Source organism: Pempheris klunzingeri, chromosome 4 (assembly GCF_042242105.1).
Source record: "Pempheris klunzingeri isolate RE-2024b chromosome 4, fPemKlu1.hap1, whole genome shotgun sequence".
Taxonomy (NCBI): domain Eukaryota; kingdom Metazoa; phylum Chordata; class Actinopteri; order Acropomatiformes; family Pempheridae; genus Pempheris; species Pempheris klunzingeri.
Window position 1 is genome coordinate 17502472 of NC_092015.1, and position 17699 is coordinate 17520170.

A 17699-nucleotide genomic window follows, 5' to 3' on the forward strand; every position below is an offset into this window, starting at 1 on the left:
TAGCAGCTAACCAATCAGTGTTCTCATGCTAAAGTTTCTTGAGGATTACATGCCGATGTTTAACGATTCCAGTGAAATACCCACTAAAGTCCTTAGTCTGTCATTCTGTAGTCTTATTCAGGACTTTCCTCTTGCCACAGCCATTTTGTGGTCCTAACTACCAGAGCCAGAGTCAGCAGAAAGCCACTAGCATGACTTAATGATGCATCTCTGTCATTAGCGCATTTTCCTCTTCTTTAGACTCCAAATGTCATCTTGGACTTTGATCATCAAGGCAAGTTTACAATGAAAACTGTGAAGTCTCAAAATGTCCTTTTGCCCTCAGTCTGCAATTGAAGCTCCAGTCTTGTTTTAAGTTAATACTGCATGTGTCTTGTGTGTGCAGGATGCCCAGAGGGACATTTTGGGGAGCAGTGCAGTCAGACCTGTGAGTGTCAGAACGGAGCGAGGTGTGACCACGTCACCGGGCGATGCAGCTGCACGGCCGGGTGGACCGGAGTCAGCTGCCAGCTGCGTGAGTAGCTCATCACTCAAGGAGCTAATTACTCAGATATTCACTGAAATGTTTTCCTGCTATTTTCTTAAAAGACAGCACCACTGGCTTTGCATGTTTTACCTCATTTACTACAAATTACCTACACTTAATGTCGCAACTATCCATTTTTACAAACCATGCTGCCGTGTTTGGAAAATCTGGATGTATTCCCTCTATAGTGGTTTTCATCCACGTTTGTGTAATATGAACATAGTGTGCTCATAAAACTGCAAATACTTCAAAATGTTAGCGATAATTGCACAAGTTGATAAACATAATATGCACTGATGCAGGTTTACTTACATTTGTTTTTAATAAAAGGTCAAATACACTGTTGCCCATAAAGTTGGAATAAAATGTTTTTTACCTCTTCTCATGAAATGATTGTGACAATGTGATTTATTCTTGATAAATAAAGTGTATATCTTATCAACTTTATTGATCAAACCCTTCCAAACATATCACAGTGAAACTTAAACCACAATTAACCTTTGCAAACTGTGTATTCAGGCTTTAACAAAATTGGGGGTATTGAACAATTATTCCAACTTTATGGGCAACAGTGTATATGTCAAGGGATTAATAGGATAGAGAGATGGACATTGTATATATTGGTGGATGGATTTTTAAAATCAATAATATCTAATAATCATTGTCACAATGATACATATACACTTGGCCTTTTCATGACCACATTTATATAATTGTCTGCTGTGTATATGTGCGTGTGTGGGTTCAGCCTGTGCTGCAGGTCAGTATGGGGAACACTGCTCTGGTCAGTGTCTGTGTCAAAACCAAGGTTCTTGTGATCGTGTGACCGGCCAGTGCTCCTGCCCGCCCGGCTGGACCGGCACCGCCTGTGAGTTAGGTGAGTCCTCCACTGTTACATTGTAAGGAAGCTAAGGGGAAACACATGCGATTCTTAAATGTCCTTTTCTTGATTTACCATGAGGTTTCACGAGGTGAATAATTTTCTTGCGTGTCGCCTCCATCTGAGCTTCCCTCTCCCTCTCTCCTAGAGTGTGAGGAGGGACGTTATGGAGAGAACTGCACCCGGGCCTGCAGCTGTACGAATGGAGGGAGATGTGACAGGACGACGGGAACATGTGCGTGTCCGCCTGGTTGGATGGGAGAGCTCTGTCAGTCAGGTGACTTCCTGAACTTCACGCCAACACTGTATCATCTGTTATCTCTTTTTCACCTGTCCAATTGAGATATATATATAAAGCTGTATAACCAACTGGCCGTCTAGCAGTTATTTTTTTTCTCTCGCACTGCATTTCTGCTGCATTTGCTATCATTTCTGTGCAGCAGGAGCAAAATGGGTGAAAGTGTGGGAAAGTTTTCTTACTCCTGAAATCGTAAAACTTGCTGCGTCAAAACAATTTGTGCAATCAGCCTTTGATAAATAAGCACACAAAAGGCTTTGCTCTCAGTCTCTAATGTTGTTTGCTTGAACGTGAATGTCTGTGTGTTTTCTTTGAAGCCTGTTCTAAGGGATTCTTTGGAGCGGGCTGTGAGCAGAGGTGTGACTGTGTCCGTAGCTCAAGTTGCCACCATGTGACGGGCCACTGTGAGTGCGAGCCAGGCTGGAGAGGAGCCAGGTGTGACAAGCGTGAGTGTGTCCAGGACCGAGGAAATTGTAAAGGAATGGAAGTTGCACTAGCGGAGCTTTGAACATGAGAGTAAAGTGACTATGTGTGCCTGCATGTGCTTGTGAACTCCCAGCCTGCCTTCCGGGGTCCTACGGTGCTTCCTGTGCCCAGCGGTGTCAGTGCCAGGCTGGGGTGTCCTGCCACCATGAGACGGGGGGATGTGGGTGCCCAGCTGGACTCACGGGACCAGGCTGTGAGAAGTGTAAGAATAAACTGAAAATCTCAGCACAATAAAACTTGACTGTACATATAGAGAGACTTTCCCCCGTGAGGTTTGTATGTGAATGTATTTTATAGCATTTTGATTTGCTCAACCGTAGAAGGAAAACTATACTAAATACTTAACAACATCTTTGGAAGTGTAGCTTCTCACAGATGTCCCTTATGTATAACTAGTTATTGAGAAAGCCTTGGCACATGGCTAATATCACTGTCATGCATTTAAAACCATTTGGCTGATGTGTGTAACATGTTGATAGAGACACTCCTACCCTGAAACACAACACTCCCATCAGGATAGAAAGGCATCATGGGAGTGAAGTGATCACCAAGAATCATTCTGCTAATACTGATTAAATTTTTTTTTCCCAGAGTCCTCCTGGGAAAGATTACCATTTATTCCATTCCAGGAAATGCACTCTACACCGGCACTAAACCCTCACTGTCACAGCACTTTATGCTAATGTTTCATTATTTAGACCATATCCTTCAGGAGTGTATACGAGCAGCTTCACCACTCAGCTCCCTCTGCCCCCCCCATTCCCACCTCAGCTCCCTTCCTCTCTTTACACACTCCCCAGACATCTGATAAATGTTGCACACCAGTTGCCAAGTAAAACAGAAGGCATTGTTTTTGTCTCCTCAGCGGCGGATAAGGGCCTTTGGAAGGCAGACGTGCATAATGACAGCGCCGTAATTGCCTCTTTAGTCTGGAGTCCTTTCTTATCTGTCCCCCACGCTGCCTGCTGCTGCCTGACTGAGTAGCAGAGTGCTGCGGTCTCACCCGAAAACATGTTCGGTTCACAGATTCATCTTGTTCGCCATGACTTATTGTCTGTGGACTTCATTCATTATTGTGATGAGCGTATGTGTGCAGAAAGGGTGTGTGAAAGAATCCCATCTGGGTTGGTGGACCGGGGAAAGTTGTTGGGAGTTTTGATCTTGTTACCATTCAATACTGAATGTCCCAGTACATGCACAGAGTCGTCTGAGGAAGGAAAGGGAAATGCCGTTTCTCTTTGTTCCCACAAACTGCTCAGTGTTTGCATGTTTAAGGCCTCATCCGCTGTCTTAATTTCATCAAAGCTACACTGTACAATGTAATGAGTTGCTTAAGCACTCATTCATGCATTTCTGGTGTGCAGAGATGTGTTGTAGATAATCTGAAACTTTTGTATACTTTTGTAAACTTTTTTGTATTGTTGAAATTGAAATTTGAAATTGAAATTTTCTACACCGGTGCATAGAAAAAATTTCCTCTGGAAATCTAGAAGGATCTTTCCTTCTTATCTGTCAAATAATTTCCTGATTACTCACCAATTTTACACCGCGAGACAATTTTGTATGTACATGTAGCTGTTATCTATAGTTTTTACCTCAGAAATATCACTAACACACCATTTACTACATCCAGGTCTTAAAAAGCGTATATAACTTATTAATCTAAGTTAATAGAATTATTTTGAGCAAAATTCTGAGTTAGGGATAGAATATATGTATTATTAACAAAAACAACTGGTTCACTTATAGAAGAGAGTAGGTCTTTCTATATCTAACTCACTGTTGTATATATGTTTCTGGATGTACCATCTTAGACTGTCCTGCCGGCATGTTCGGGCAAAACTGCAGCCAGCTGTGCCAGTGTTCAGGAGATCAAGAGCAGTGCCATCCTGTGACGGGGAAATGCAGCTGCTTACCTGGTTACCACGGGGCTCGCTGTGAGCTACGTAAGTGTACTGTTGATTTTCTGGCGTCATTGGTGGCATGTGTTAATACGCCTTAGTTAAACAGGGAGTTGGATGGGAGAAATGTAGCAGCGAGGTGTGCATTTCCCTCCGTTGAAGTCAAGGATTTATATCATTCATAAATAAAAGCCAGTCAGGGCTTAAGTGCATTTTTGTTCACCTGTCATTATGCTGGGCTGCATGATTTACATTTGTTTTTATGATTGGTTGTAAAGTGGCCTTCTAACCTGTCTGCTCTACCTTTCCTCCCACCTCTTTTAATTCTCTTTCCTTCTTACCGCTGTGGTTTGACTCCAGGATGTCGAGCAGGGACTTATGGGCCAAACTGCAAGTCCCGATGCAGCTGCATCAATGGAGGTCGCTGTGACTTCAGGACTGGGACTTGCTACTGTCCTCCTGGCTTCATCGGAGCTGACTGCAGCTCAAGTAAGTCAGGAAACCGTGCACCTGTTTGTACTTCAGAATGAAAAAGAGTCCTGTCTTTCTGCACCCCTTCATCATCATTATTCTGAGTTACTAATTTAGGGGTGTTATTTACATATTCATGTCGGGGTGGTCATTTCGGCCTCCTTTGTTGTATTGGAAAATTCTGGTCAACTGCGACTGAGGCAACCCACAAGGCTTATGAAATGATGAGATTCATCTTCATAACTTTTTTGATTTGTGCTGATGTGTGAATGAAGACATGTTTATTTCCACAGGTTGCTCGAGTGGGTACTTTGGGAAGGACTGTGCTAAGCTGTGCTCCTGTGGGGAAGGAGGGCTGTGCCACCCAGCAACTGGGAAGTGTATCTGTGCCCCCGGTAGGATGGGGCAGTCCTGCCAACAAGGTTTGTTTGGATTAATTAGCTCGTGCCGCAGAGCTATGGCACATTAGGCCTTGTTGTTTATGATGTCAACTAATATTTTGAAAGGCAATCCATTTCATCAAAGTCTGATATGTAGGCAGTATGTTTGCAGTGATTACGATGTGCAGTAGTTTTATATTTCGAGACATTTTTTGAGGCGAGGAGAATTTCCACTAAATTCCCCAGGCAATTCACTGTTCAAGTTTGAGTGAAATGCTTTGAAAGATACAAAGCATGGTTTCTATTGAGTCTTTTATCTTTTACCCTTCTCTTCTCCAGAGTAACCAAAGAGTTACCACTGAGACTGACATGCATCAGTGGGAACAATTGGCCCTAATGAGGTCCTCAGAAATAGCAGGCCTAACTAGAAAGAGAGAAACAACCAGCAAAGTGAGGGAGAATTTTTCAACATTTTGTTCACTGTATATTTAAGTTACAAATTCTCCATTTCCTCAGTGTGAGGCCTCTTATGATCACAGGGCTGTTTTCCCAGGAAACGGAGGCAGAGTCAGGTTTTCCTAATCTCTCCCTTTATCAGCAATTCAGATAGCTCGCAAGCGGGGATTTCCATCACTGCTAGCGCTAAATGCTCTCTTTTTTTTTTAGCCTCCTGCATATACTTGGACATACCACCTCTTAAGGTCCTTGTGTTGAATGTTTACAGAAACCTATAAGTAGCTCGTTCTCTGTCTTCCATGTCGCTGGATTTGGCAAGGAAGCAAATAAATAAACAGGGAAATCAAAGACGGCTTGCTTATTGTTTTCCCAATCTAAATTACCCAGAGAAACATGATTATTCTTTTATATCAGTGCCAAATTAGACTACTTTGCCATCTCTTTAATGAACTGTTGCTTAAATAAACATGAATGCGGTTAGTGCAATCTTGTATATGTGTGTGTGTGTGTGAAAGAGACAGATAGGCAGAACTCCCTGTTGTCTGTGTGTTACACCCGTTGGTGTTATTGCTGTAGTTTGTCTTGTCCTGATATTCTCTGAATGTTTCTCCAGCGTGTCCTAGGGGGCGCTACGGCCCGCAGTGCAGAAACACATGCAGCTGTCAGAACGGGGGTCTGTGTGACCCCATCGACGGGTCTTGCAAGTGTGGGCTGGGCTGGACTGGACCCCGATGTGACACAGGTACGCGCTCATGGGCAGTAGACACAACAGAAAACACTCCGAAGTAAGCAAAACAGTGTGCTGTTCATGGGAAATTGAACACACCAAACAACAAAACTGGCAGAGAAGACTCCTCTAAACTTTGTACTAACTGATCCACCTCAATTGATGCTCCGTTATATGTTATTTCTGTTTTTCATAGCTAACAGATGGTGATAATGATAGGCAATAAATAATATAATATCAGTGTTTTATAAATACCTGTACAGGAATGTTCCAATTGAAAATGTACAACTTAATTTGTGTGTGTGTGTGTGTGTGTGTGTGTGTGTGTGTGTGTGCAGCCTGTTCACAGGGAAAATATGGGTTTGATTGTGCACAAGACTGTCCATGCCTCAACAGTGGGACCTGCGACCGCTTTACTGGCACCTGCAGCTGTACTGCTGGATACTATGGCCACTCCTGTCAACACAGTATGCAAACACTCACTGATAATACAAAAAGAAACCTGATGATAAGGACACCAGTGGCCCAACTAACACTTCCGCAGGAGCTCTAAGCGAAATGAGAAACAATTCGTTACTTCAGTGAAGCTTGATACAGCATGATCATTTTTACCCTGAAACATGTAACCGTAACCTGAATCCAGTGTCTTGTGTCTGGCTTAGGATGTCCGACTGGGTTCTTTGGAGCAAACTGTGCCCATACGTGTGACTGTAAAGTGGGGCAGACATGTGACCATGTGACAGGTCAATGTGTGTGTCCGCCAGGGTACTACGGCCCACAATGCCAAAGACGTGAGTATACAAGACTAGAGATTAAATAATCAACTGAGATCCCTAAGTTATCATTTTCAGTGGGCTGATAGGCGAGCAAGAAGAACATTGATTCTAAAAACAAATTAAAAGTTACAGCCCATTGTGACATTATCTTATCTTAGTCTAAAGAGGATAGATTTCTCATCTGTCAAGTATTTCATAGTTTTTTGTTCCTATTGAGCACACTCAGAAGTGTATGCACTTTAATAAACAGCCACCTGGATGCCCAGCTGCAATAGGACATGGGAAGATATGAGCATTCATGAATAAGGCATTTTTTTTTAAATGCAAAGAGTGAGTGTGTTCTGGCAGGCAGACAGACAGGCTAGCAGGTAGGTGGGCAGGCCAGCAGGCTGGTTATTTGATGAGAGACAGGTGTTCCCCGACTGCTTAATGCGTTCCTGTTACATCCTTGTGCCCTCCTGCCTGCTCACGGGGCTCTCAGCCGCAGTGTGAGCGCCTAAATGGCCACTTCAGTCCCAGCAGGAGATATGACTGAGCATTGCAGAGCAGCTGTAAGGCAGCCACAGGCTCCAGAGACAGACCTGGCTCTATCTTGTGCTTGTGTATTTATTTTTGTGCCTTACTTATGCGATTGTGCATGTGTGTGGTCTTGCATTTTAACACGTAGGAGACCTAAAGGTCCATGAAGATAGAAAAATGAGAATGCAAAGTGTCTGAACTGTGTCTGTGACTGGAAGAGAAACAGAAAAAAAGTCAGACCTCTGGATTAACTAACAAAAACACAAAGCAACCTCTACCTTTTCCTGTCTAAAAAGTGGATTCAGCCATTAGTCCATCCTTCTTGTAGTATGTATGGTCGAGGGTTGTGTAATTACTGAAGAAAATGAGAACATGTGTCTGCTTGTGTGAAATCTATGTTTTTTTAGGATGTGAAGCTGGCAGGTTTGGACTGGGCTGTGGGCAATCATGTGACTGTACCAGTGAGGCCTCATGTGACCCATCGACCGGACGGTGCCTCTGTCCCCCAGGAAGGACGGGACAGAGATGTGAAAAAGGTAGACGCCACCTTGAGGGAACCACACTTTTATTAACATGACTAAAATAATAGACGTAGATGTTAATATTTAACCAGCAGAAATTCTGAAAATGTGTCCATGTGTGAAACCTTTCTTAAAAGTCTCCCTCCCTTCCTCTCTCTGTGTTTTTCTGTCTCAGACTGTGGCGGAGACCATTTTGGCCCTCAGTGCTCCCTGCCGTGCCAGTGCTCCCACAGGGCCCGCTGTGATGGGCTCAGTGGGCGATGCCTGTGTCCGCACACCTGGCTGGGCCCCACCTGTAGTGACGGTAAACTTAAGCTCTCATTGCCACACACACATTCACATACTCACACACACACACATATCAGTAGGGTTGCCAAGCGAAAGCAAAATGGACGCACACCAAAACACACACTCACACCGACACTGACACCAAGACGCACACACACATAAGGTCACGGGCTGTAAAGCTGAACCAGCTTTAGTGAAATACTGTGTCATGAAGTGTGAGAGGCTGAGCCCCATCACTCTGTGTGTCACCCTGTCTCCCTCAATAGCTGCTGCTGTCTCCTGACAGTTATTTTAATCTGCACCCAGCGTGGTACCAGGCTTAAGGCTGTCTTCGTTTTACCTCCTCAAAGCCAAGCACACGGGAGACTACGTACCAGTTACTCCTCCAAAAACCAGAGCACATTTGCTTTTGATTTTCAAATAGTGCTGATGTCTTCTTGCTTTTTGTTTTTTTTTCCTTTTCAGCAGTGCTACGCCAAACTCCAGGATCACTGAACTTTTCTGTGTCCCAAAGAAGGAGAAGAGCAGGCAGCAAAACCACATAACCCAAGCAGAGGTGCAAACTCCTGACTGGATGTTCAGACGCAGGGCTTGGCTCTGTGAGGCATTACGTAGATCATCTGTGTAAAGGTGATGTTTGCAATGCTGTGTTTTTGTGAAACTGGTACTCAGCTGTCAGAAACTGGCACTCCAGCCCTGAGCCTGGAGCTCACAATAATCACCCAGTGGACCTGGCATGTGAGGGGCCCTCAAAGGACCATAAACTGTAAACACACCCCAGAATTTACAGGGTTGCACAGACTTCTCGGCTATTCACGCAAATACTTACATCACATTTGTGATGATTGCTGATTAAAAGCGATTAATTTGCCTGCCAGTTTGACATTTAATGAGTTGTTGAGGGTTCCATTTATTTAAGGGCATTTGGACAAAACATGTGACTCACTTTCTTGACATTTGAGAGCCATTACAGCCATTACCGACTTTTCTTGTTTTTCTATGTGTGTCCACAAAAAATTGATAGTTAGCCTGATAAATGCTAAGTCTATTTCTGATGATAATTACATTTCTCTAAAACAGATTCACTTACTTATACAGGGACCGCAGGCAGGTGAACTACAAAAATATGGTCCAATAGAAAAGCCATAAATGTTGAAACAGGGGATGCTTCATAATAAAAACGACCTACAGACGTATTTTGAGATTCACAAAAATACCCTGCTTCAAATTATGATTTATTCCAGGTTCAATTACGTTGTTAAATAACAAAAAATTACTTCATCTTCTTTCTCCAGAAATCCAGAGTCAATCACCATACTTTATTTCAAATATTTAATTGGTTGACACAAGATCTGCTGATGGAGGGTTCATGTTAAATACAAGGAATCAATTATTTAAAATAAAAAATTAAATGTTTAGTCCTTTTACTGCTTGCAGATATTGCAGGTTTAAAATGCTGAATTTTGAGTTAATGTAAATCCTGCACATACCATTCAAACTGTTCACTTCCATCATAGTGATCCACAAAACACTGAAAGGCTCTTTTTCTCCATCAAGTACCGAGGGAATCTTATAGCTGACATATTTCTTGCTTATAATTTGTTGATACTGGACACCACACATTTGCATTGTAAAACTGCACAACTTCCCAAAAGAAGGAACCTCAGGTGAATCATACTCACCTTAACCTTATTTACTGCCCTTTCACAAACGTCTGTGCAGATACTGTCTGTCCATAAGTTATTTCAACATGGCTCATGGAATCTGAGTATGACATGAACAAGTTTAACCTTTTATTGGCACTCACCGTAAGTTGTCTTAAAGCAGGGCTGCGTGCCGGTCATGAAACACTGCAGGCAAAACCTGCATGCATTGCACTTCTTTCAGATTGAGTCAGCAGCTGATACAGTGTTTATGAGTCTTATGGAAAATGATAGAATTGTTGTTAATACTTTTTTATGCAGTACCTGTACACATTAGTCATACATTATTAAAAGCCTTTTAACTTCAGGAGAAGAGTACAATGAAATGAGGGTGTTTCTTTTGTTGGATTATATCTCAGGTCACTGTCAGTTGTATCAGTCATAACCTACTGTGCCAATGTCTTGGCATACCGATGTCAGTGGTGCTAAATTGATACATTTTGTTTGTATAAAATTTAAAAAAACGTAATTTTATCTTTTCCATCATCTTTTTATTTTGTCCATGTGTCTTTATGATTGGTGGTTTGTGTTTTTACTAAAACAAAGAGAATAAAAAGAGCTATGAACCAAATAAATAACAAGAAAAGCATCTGCGGACACCCTTTTGTTTTGAATTGTATTGGTATTGATTTCTGTGATCCCTGAGTGGGGTGGGAGGGGTGGAGGTAGAAAAAGGGGGAGAGAGTTACCAGCTGTCAGCGAGACCTATGGGATCCTGTGTGTGTGGATATGTCAGTGCAGGTTTTTGTGCGAGGCTACTACCAGGAATCTCTCATCAGCCAGAGAAGGGTCAAGCATTAAGGCCATGCCTGCCTGCCTGACAGTATTCTAAAGTGGGTGGGGGTGTGGGAGGCACCTGAGCAGGGTACACTGCTGCGTGTGGTGTGTGTGTGTGAGGGGGTGTCAGCGTCAGAGAGAACGTGTGCTCTCCCTGAGGCATTTTTCAAGTGCGCTGGAGCATTTTCTCTATTGGCCAAAGGCGGCTCTGGTCTGGCAGAGGCAGGCAGGTGCCTGGACAAAACATGCACCCCATATCCAGCATCCCGGGGGTGAGTGATGGGTGAACGGGCCCGCCAGCGGAGGATGGAGCCCCCCACACCCACTCACCGGTGTGGCTGATGGATGGGGGGGCCGCTCCAGCTCGCCCTGTGTTGTGACAAGCAGCAGATGTTCTCCAATAATGTTTATCGGCCAGGCCTTCATCTTCAGATGACACACACCTGTTTCCAGTCAAACAGGCCCAGAGAGGCCATCCATCCACGAAGCTCTGGGTGGCCACTGCACCGCTGGATCAGCCCTCCACGCATAGCGCCGGGTGCCACAGCAGACGGAGGTGCCACAAATGAAGAGCTGGCACGCCAAAAGATGTCCAAATGGTAAGATCAGTAAGGTTGTAGTGGAAGCTTCACCTCATGTGTGCTTACCACACTGCAGCAGAGCCTACTGCACAGCTGCTCTGCTCTTGCACTACTAATACCACTAATAGGTACTGTTTTTATTTTTTATTTTTATTTAAAGGAAAAAAGCTGATTCAGACATAATTTTGGTTTACTTGAAATAGTCTTAACGCTTTGAAAGGCCACTTTAGTTTTAATGCAAGTGCAAGAACAAAGATGCTTTGTGCTAAAAGACTTTTTTGAGGCAAAAAATTGCCTACTGTTGCATGCATGCCAGCTTATCAGTAATGAGGGAGAGAGAGAAGGGTGCAGGAAGCTGGCGATGAAATAGCCCGTAAAAGGTAAGATCTCATCTTGGGTACTTTTTTGCTGTAATTAAGCATACGCCACTCTTTGCAAAAGAGATTCTATCACTTTACTGCCAGAGCTTCATGTCCCACAGATAATTTCTGCCCCTCTGCGTTGAACCAGATCTCCCAGAGGGCCATGGTGTTTTGAACTCCAGCTGACAAAGCTGTCGGCTCAGATAAAAGAATGAGGGGGGAAATCATTTCAACACGTCCTGCACCATTTGTTCGGCTGTTGCCTGGAAAAATAAATGTTAAATGTTGAGGCTGCAGAAAGATGCGTATCAGGGAACTCTCCCACACTCTGGAGTCTGTGTGGTGTAAAGGAGGCATCTTTGGTGTACATGTGTCAGCATGTGTGTGTGCTTCAACGTGTTCGAACCCCAGCCTAGGCATTTAATTATTTATTTATTATTATTGAGCAGGTGACATTTAAAAGTTGAACTAGATGTAGGCAGGTGTAGATCAGGATATCCGCCACTGGGGGGCGCTCGATATGGAAAAAAGTATGGAGGAACTGAAGTACCTTTGATTCAAGGGAGTACACATTAATGAGTGGCTCAAGGTGTGATATATAATTAATAAAGTTGATATATTCAGATTGTCTGATACTGAAGAGTACATTATACATTTAAATTGCTCCAGCGTTACCAAAACCCTAATGTGCTACAGCCACATGGAGCTGGAGGCCTTGATGAGCTACTTTCTAATGTACTCCATGAGCAAAGAATGAGATGATTTCAGCAGCAGGCTCCAAGTGGTTCTGCCACCACGCCTGTCCTGATTAGACTCGTCATATTAAAACCATGTGCACGACTGCTCTGCTCTGTCCTGGTCTGTTCCGCGGGACTGTGCTGAGTGTCCATCAATAACACTAATGACCCGTAGCCTCCAGGGAGAAAAACAAACAGTATAATGAAACCACAACCTTAAGCTCTGCTGCTTTCTAAGAGGGACGGGGCAGGGCTGGGGGAAACGACAAGAAGATAAGCAGAGAAGAAGAAGAAGAAGAAGAAGAAGAAGGAGAAAGTCTGACTGCAATCATTTGCTCCGCACACACACACACACACACACACACACTGAAGACAGGACACTTCCAAAGGAGCCTCCTACCATTGCTGTAAACACAACAAAAACCTGATGTGATGATTTGTGGTCAATCCCCACCCAAACACACTTCCCACTTTCCAATTGTTAGCAAGCACCACTCCATACCAACCCCTCTGCACCCCATCCCTCCTTGGAGGCTGCACTTCCACACCCATCCATGCCTCCCTCTCTCCGAAAATGTTTCCCCTGGCGTCTGAGTCAGCACGGGTGCCAAGTCAATCAGCGTGAGAGCTGCCAGCTGTGATGGCCTCTCTCTCTGGGGGTGTGATGTATGTTCCAGCGAGGGGATCGGGGGCAGTTACATGCCACACAGGGTTGGCTGCGCGAAAAGGGTGGCAGAGGAAAGGAAGGGAGGGTTGGGGTGAGGAGAGAAGGGGAGGAAAGAAAAAGAGGACGGTGGCTGAACAGGAGCTGTAATGAGGCCTGATGGATTCTGAGGCTGTGCCAGCTGCCCCATTAGCTGAGTGGCTCCAAGCCCCACGAAGCGTTGCCCACAGTGTGCCCACCCATACACATACACACACTGTAGGGACGCAGCAGCTTGGAGATCCAGCCCTTAGGACACACACTCACACACACACACACACACTTCGCATTTAACTAAAACAGACTGCACTGACTAATGCACAATCTTCTGTCTGACTTCCTTTGCTCCTTAAACACACACTTAAACACACACAAACACATCCATGGCCTTGCCAGCCACACTTCAATGCACACTGAGCCCTTTATGAGAGGCTGTGGGTTAATGACGGCAATAACTCGTCCCAACGTGTTGATTAAGTGTGAGGAGATACATGGGTGACATTGGCATGTGCTAATCAACACTGATCAAACCGGCGCACTCACAACAGTTAAATGTTAAGCTGCCAAACTCACCCGCGTGCCCTCCTCGCTCCACTCTACTGCCCACACACAATGACATTATACACACTGCTGTCTATTCATAATATTTTGGTGTTCTTTCAAGAGGCAGTGCCTTTGGACTTTAGTCTGGGGGAAGGTCTTTATGTAGGTGATGTAATTACATGGGCAATTTGAATTGCAGTGGGGGCGTGGCCACTGAGGGGGTGGTGGCAAAATCCCGCTGTCAAGTTAGTTTCCAGATGTAGTAAAGGTGTAATTCCTGTTTGTCGAACAGTTCTTTCTTGACAGTTTTATTGCACCTGCAGAGGGATGAGCTGTTTCCCTTCTGTACCAATGCAAAGTGAGAGGACTTTTCCCTTCTCTATATTAAAGTTTAAGTGAAAACACTATTCCTGCAGGGCTTTTATCGTGCAATATCTGCCTTCTCTGTAGCATTAATAACGCCAGTGCGATGAAACAGGAACATACACTACAACAGCAGTAGTTAAAGCTGCTATGCAACACTTTCATAAAAGAAATGGATCAATTTGACTATTTGAAATGTGAAAGAGGTTGGCTTGTAGTGACAAAACCACAGAGAATTTACACCTGACTTCCCGCTCAGTTCTGTGGGGTTTTTATAGCATCTTTCAGGTCATTGTTTTGGTTTTGCGGCCTGCAACTGTACTGTTTTGGTTCACTCTCATAGCAGTGTTTTCAGCCGCGGCACGCAGCTGTTTTCAGAAAAAGCCCCAAAACCCCACATTACACTACCTGCTCAGCACCAGACAGATACAGCAAGTGACAAGCTGCTGAGCACAGTGGAGCAAATTTAGCATCTGGAATATTAAGATTATTCCATTAGGAGTTACTGGAGACCAAAAACAAAGCTACTAGGGAAAGTGAAGGAACTGTGCTGAATGCCTGGCAAAAACAGGACTCCAAATAAATGCTAATGTGTTGGATTTGTAAGTAGGCAACTGTATGCCAACAAGGTCACCATATCAGTCATGCGACAATATAAGAGCATTGTGTTTATAGCTTGTTTCTGCTGACGTCAAGTGGCCAAAAACGCTGTAGATGCCGGTTTAAATCTACCAGACAAGTGAAGCTGTTGCATGGATACTGACAAGTTTAAATCATCATATCAGCTTAAATTAGTCCACAACAGCACAGGTGCTGAAACTCACACTCAGGACCGTTATCACTTCCACTCCATTATGATCCTGGTCTACACCATCACTACCGTCACTGCAGCTGACCTCATCAAAGCTGGACGACCCATGCTGACCTCATCAACACTACATGACCCCCCGTGACCTCATCAAAGCTGGACGCCCCATGGAGCCCTGAGGGCTGACGACAGGCCTAAGAAAACACCCCATCCATTAGGGTGCCAAGAGCACTGTAAATGTGGAGTGTCAGCGCCAGCCATCTTCACTGTCATGCCCAATTCTCCAACCCCCCACCCGAACTGCTCCGGACAATGGAACTGCTGAACCTCCAACCCTCCCAGCCACAATGTCCGCCCACGTTGGCTGGCAGCAGTGACAGAGGGGGGTGCCGGATGGGGAGGCCTGCTGCAGGATGGGACTCTTATTGAGCGTTTGAGCGATGAGCCAGGTCATCACATCTACCAAACTCATCCATCATGCCCCACAAACGGACACAAATAAAGAGGACACATTCCTGCCTCCGCTCCCACTACCACATTCAAGCCCTCTCCAGCCTTTTCTCTCCTTCCCTCTCTCTATGCGAGCCAAAGCCTGGAGAAAAAAGAAGACCAGAGTTCAGGCTCTCCCTCGCTCTTGGAGGCCATGGGAGCGCCAGAAGAAAGCGCCAGGTGGTTTTCTGACTCATGTCTCTTAGTATAAACCTCTCTTTGGGCCAAAGTGATGGGCAGCCAGAAGGACTGTATGGAGTGGGGAGGTGTGAGGGAAGTGGGGGGGGACAAAGGGTGAGTAAAATGTTTAAGAAGAAACAGAGAATGGAGGCCATGTCAATCCACATTGTAGTCCTTTATTTCTTAATTGTTCCTCCCACAGTATTGAATTGAAATGCATAACAGTTACATTGTAGAAAGCATTAAAACAAAGTACCTCAACTTGCTGATTACTTTTTAAAATCGATTATAAACAAAACAACGACAAAAACAAACCAAAAAAATCTGGTCCCTCAAAACGGGAGAATAAATGAAAGTAATCTGTTATTTATCATAAATTTGGCACAAGGGATTAACATGAACCGAACGTCACACAAGCTTGCAGACAACTGTAGAAAATGTCAGATACAGATCTTACCAGACCAATCATGCGTTTATGAAGAAATTATACCTGGCTTTTTTTATTATCCATTCTTTATAATGTTTTTCATTTTTTACAATTGAATCATTAAATTGTCATAGAAAAAAAAAAAACCTAAGTAATATCTATTCATCGACCGGTTTCATTAGAAGAATAAGGAGTGAATTGTATGTTTAATACTATCCGGCACTCAAATGTAATCTACAAACCCCACTGAATTCTGGGATAGGCCCGGTGAGGAATCTCCCCTTCACCTGGGCTAAGAGCAGTGCTATTCAGTAAACAAACTACAGTTTGCCAAGAAATAAATACAGTTCTCAACATACAACAGCAAATAACAACAACAACACCAACAAAAAAAATGAAAACAAAATTATGATTGTCTAAAAATGAAAGACACACGAGCATGGAGTAGCTAACGACTAGCATTCAGGCTATTTAGTGGTATTGTTGGCTGACTAGGATGGATTCAGGGGTTTGAAAAAAAAAAAAAAAAAAGACATATGCCCTTTACAGAACAACAATTAACTTCAGCACTGGCTACTTATCTCAGTAAAAAAAACAAACCAAAAAAAAAACATTGTGTTTTCTTCTCTTCCACTAAAAAGACAATCTATTTATATCCTTTCACAGATAGCGCAGGCGGGCAGGATGGAGTGCAGTGGAGAACAGTTGTACACTTGTATACAGTGCTGTGATTGTGCAGAAACACGCAGCTATGAAAACGCAGATGGGAAACTGGCCGGATTTCAGTTTTAACAATTACTTTTTTTTTTTTTTTTATTTGTTCTTCAATGACTTCAGTGATATTAAAGCGCTGCTAGCGCTGTCCTTACATGGAGTGGTTTTCATTTGAACTGAGGTTGCCAACCCCACCCTTCATTTTTATCATCAAGTACATGTATTTATGAAAAACACCTGTGGATCTCGGGGGGGGGGGGGTTAAAGGGAATTCTTGTAGTACGTTTTAAAGATACTTTTGTCAGATGAACCAGGGTTCTTATGCCTTACGCACAGTAAAACATACTAGGCTGAAGCTGGCTGTCTTAGAGACGCAACCAAACTCACACTCTTGGCGTAAAACGTTCTTTCTGAGTATGTGCTGGGCAATAAATGCAGCCTAGCAATGATACAACAGCACATCTTCCATCTTCCATGTCCACCAGCTGCCTTTGCTGTGCAAAACATAGAAATTCAGCAGAATAAATACAGCTATTATTACTTTAGCATTATTATTTTCGCCACAGTCATCATCATTGTTATCATCCTGGTTGGTGCTAATGTCAGAAATCAATTTTAAGGTCTCAGGGGGACATTTTGTTCTCTATCTGTTGGGGGGGGGTTTTGGGGCTGGGCTGGGTCCTGCATGGACAGTGACCCTGCTTTGTGTGTAAGGCGCGCCGCTCAGCAGTCAGATGGGCCGTGGTTCTGCTCAGCAGTCACTCTGTGAACGATCAGGGGCCCCGCACGTAGCCTCTGCAATGGGCTCCCAGTGCCATAGGTCAGGTTTGGGGGGTTGAAAGGTGAAAGGGAAAGCGCAAATGGGTGTCATCATACATGGCTGAGGGACTGGATGGCGCTGGATTCAGCAGCAGCCCGCGCCAGACTGTGCCACATGGTGGCCGGGTTGTGAGAGGCTGGGTGGAGAGAGTCCTTTTCAGCCAGAGACAGCATCATGGCGTACGCCTGAGGGACAGGGAGATAGGTTACATTTAACTACCGCGCTTACATACAAATATATAGGAAAACAGTCGGGCATCCTGT

General features: G+C 44.1%; 2 protein-coding genes across 3 annotated transcripts in view; one reads left to right on the top strand and one right to left on the bottom strand.

Annotated features, from left to right (window-relative positions):
- egfem1 (EGF-like and EMI domain containing 1) overlaps nucleotides 1-10493 on the top strand; it is a 52362-nt gene extending 41869 nt beyond the window's left edge. The window contains 13 exon segments of the mRNA XM_070829035.1: nucleotides 386-514; nucleotides 1275-1403; nucleotides 1555-1683; nucleotides 2022-2150; nucleotides 2264-2392; nucleotides 4452-4580; nucleotides 4856-4984; nucleotides 6012-6140; nucleotides 6464-6592; nucleotides 6788-6916; nucleotides 7828-7956; nucleotides 8117-8245; nucleotides 8695-10493. Coding sequence (XP_070685136.1) covers nucleotides 386-514; nucleotides 1275-1403; nucleotides 1555-1683; nucleotides 2022-2150; nucleotides 2264-2392; nucleotides 4452-4580; nucleotides 4856-4984; nucleotides 6012-6140; nucleotides 6464-6592; nucleotides 6788-6916; nucleotides 7828-7956; nucleotides 8117-8245; nucleotides 8695-8774 — 1628 coding nt within the window. The 3' untranslated portion in view covers nucleotides 8775-10493.
- A 5162-nt stretch (nucleotides 10494-15655) lies between these two features.
- The window catches only part of mecom (MDS1 and EVI1 complex locus), a 90251-nt gene continuing 88207 nt past the window's right edge, over nucleotides 15656-17699 (bottom strand). For both annotated transcript variants that reach the window (XM_070828825.1, XM_070828824.1), the window contains exon 17: nucleotides 15656-17621. In XM_070828825.1, the coding sequence (XP_070684926.1) occupies nucleotides 17487-17621 (135 nt within the window). In that variant the 3' untranslated portion in view covers nucleotides 15656-17486. The remainder of the gene's footprint in view (nucleotides 17622-17699) is intronic.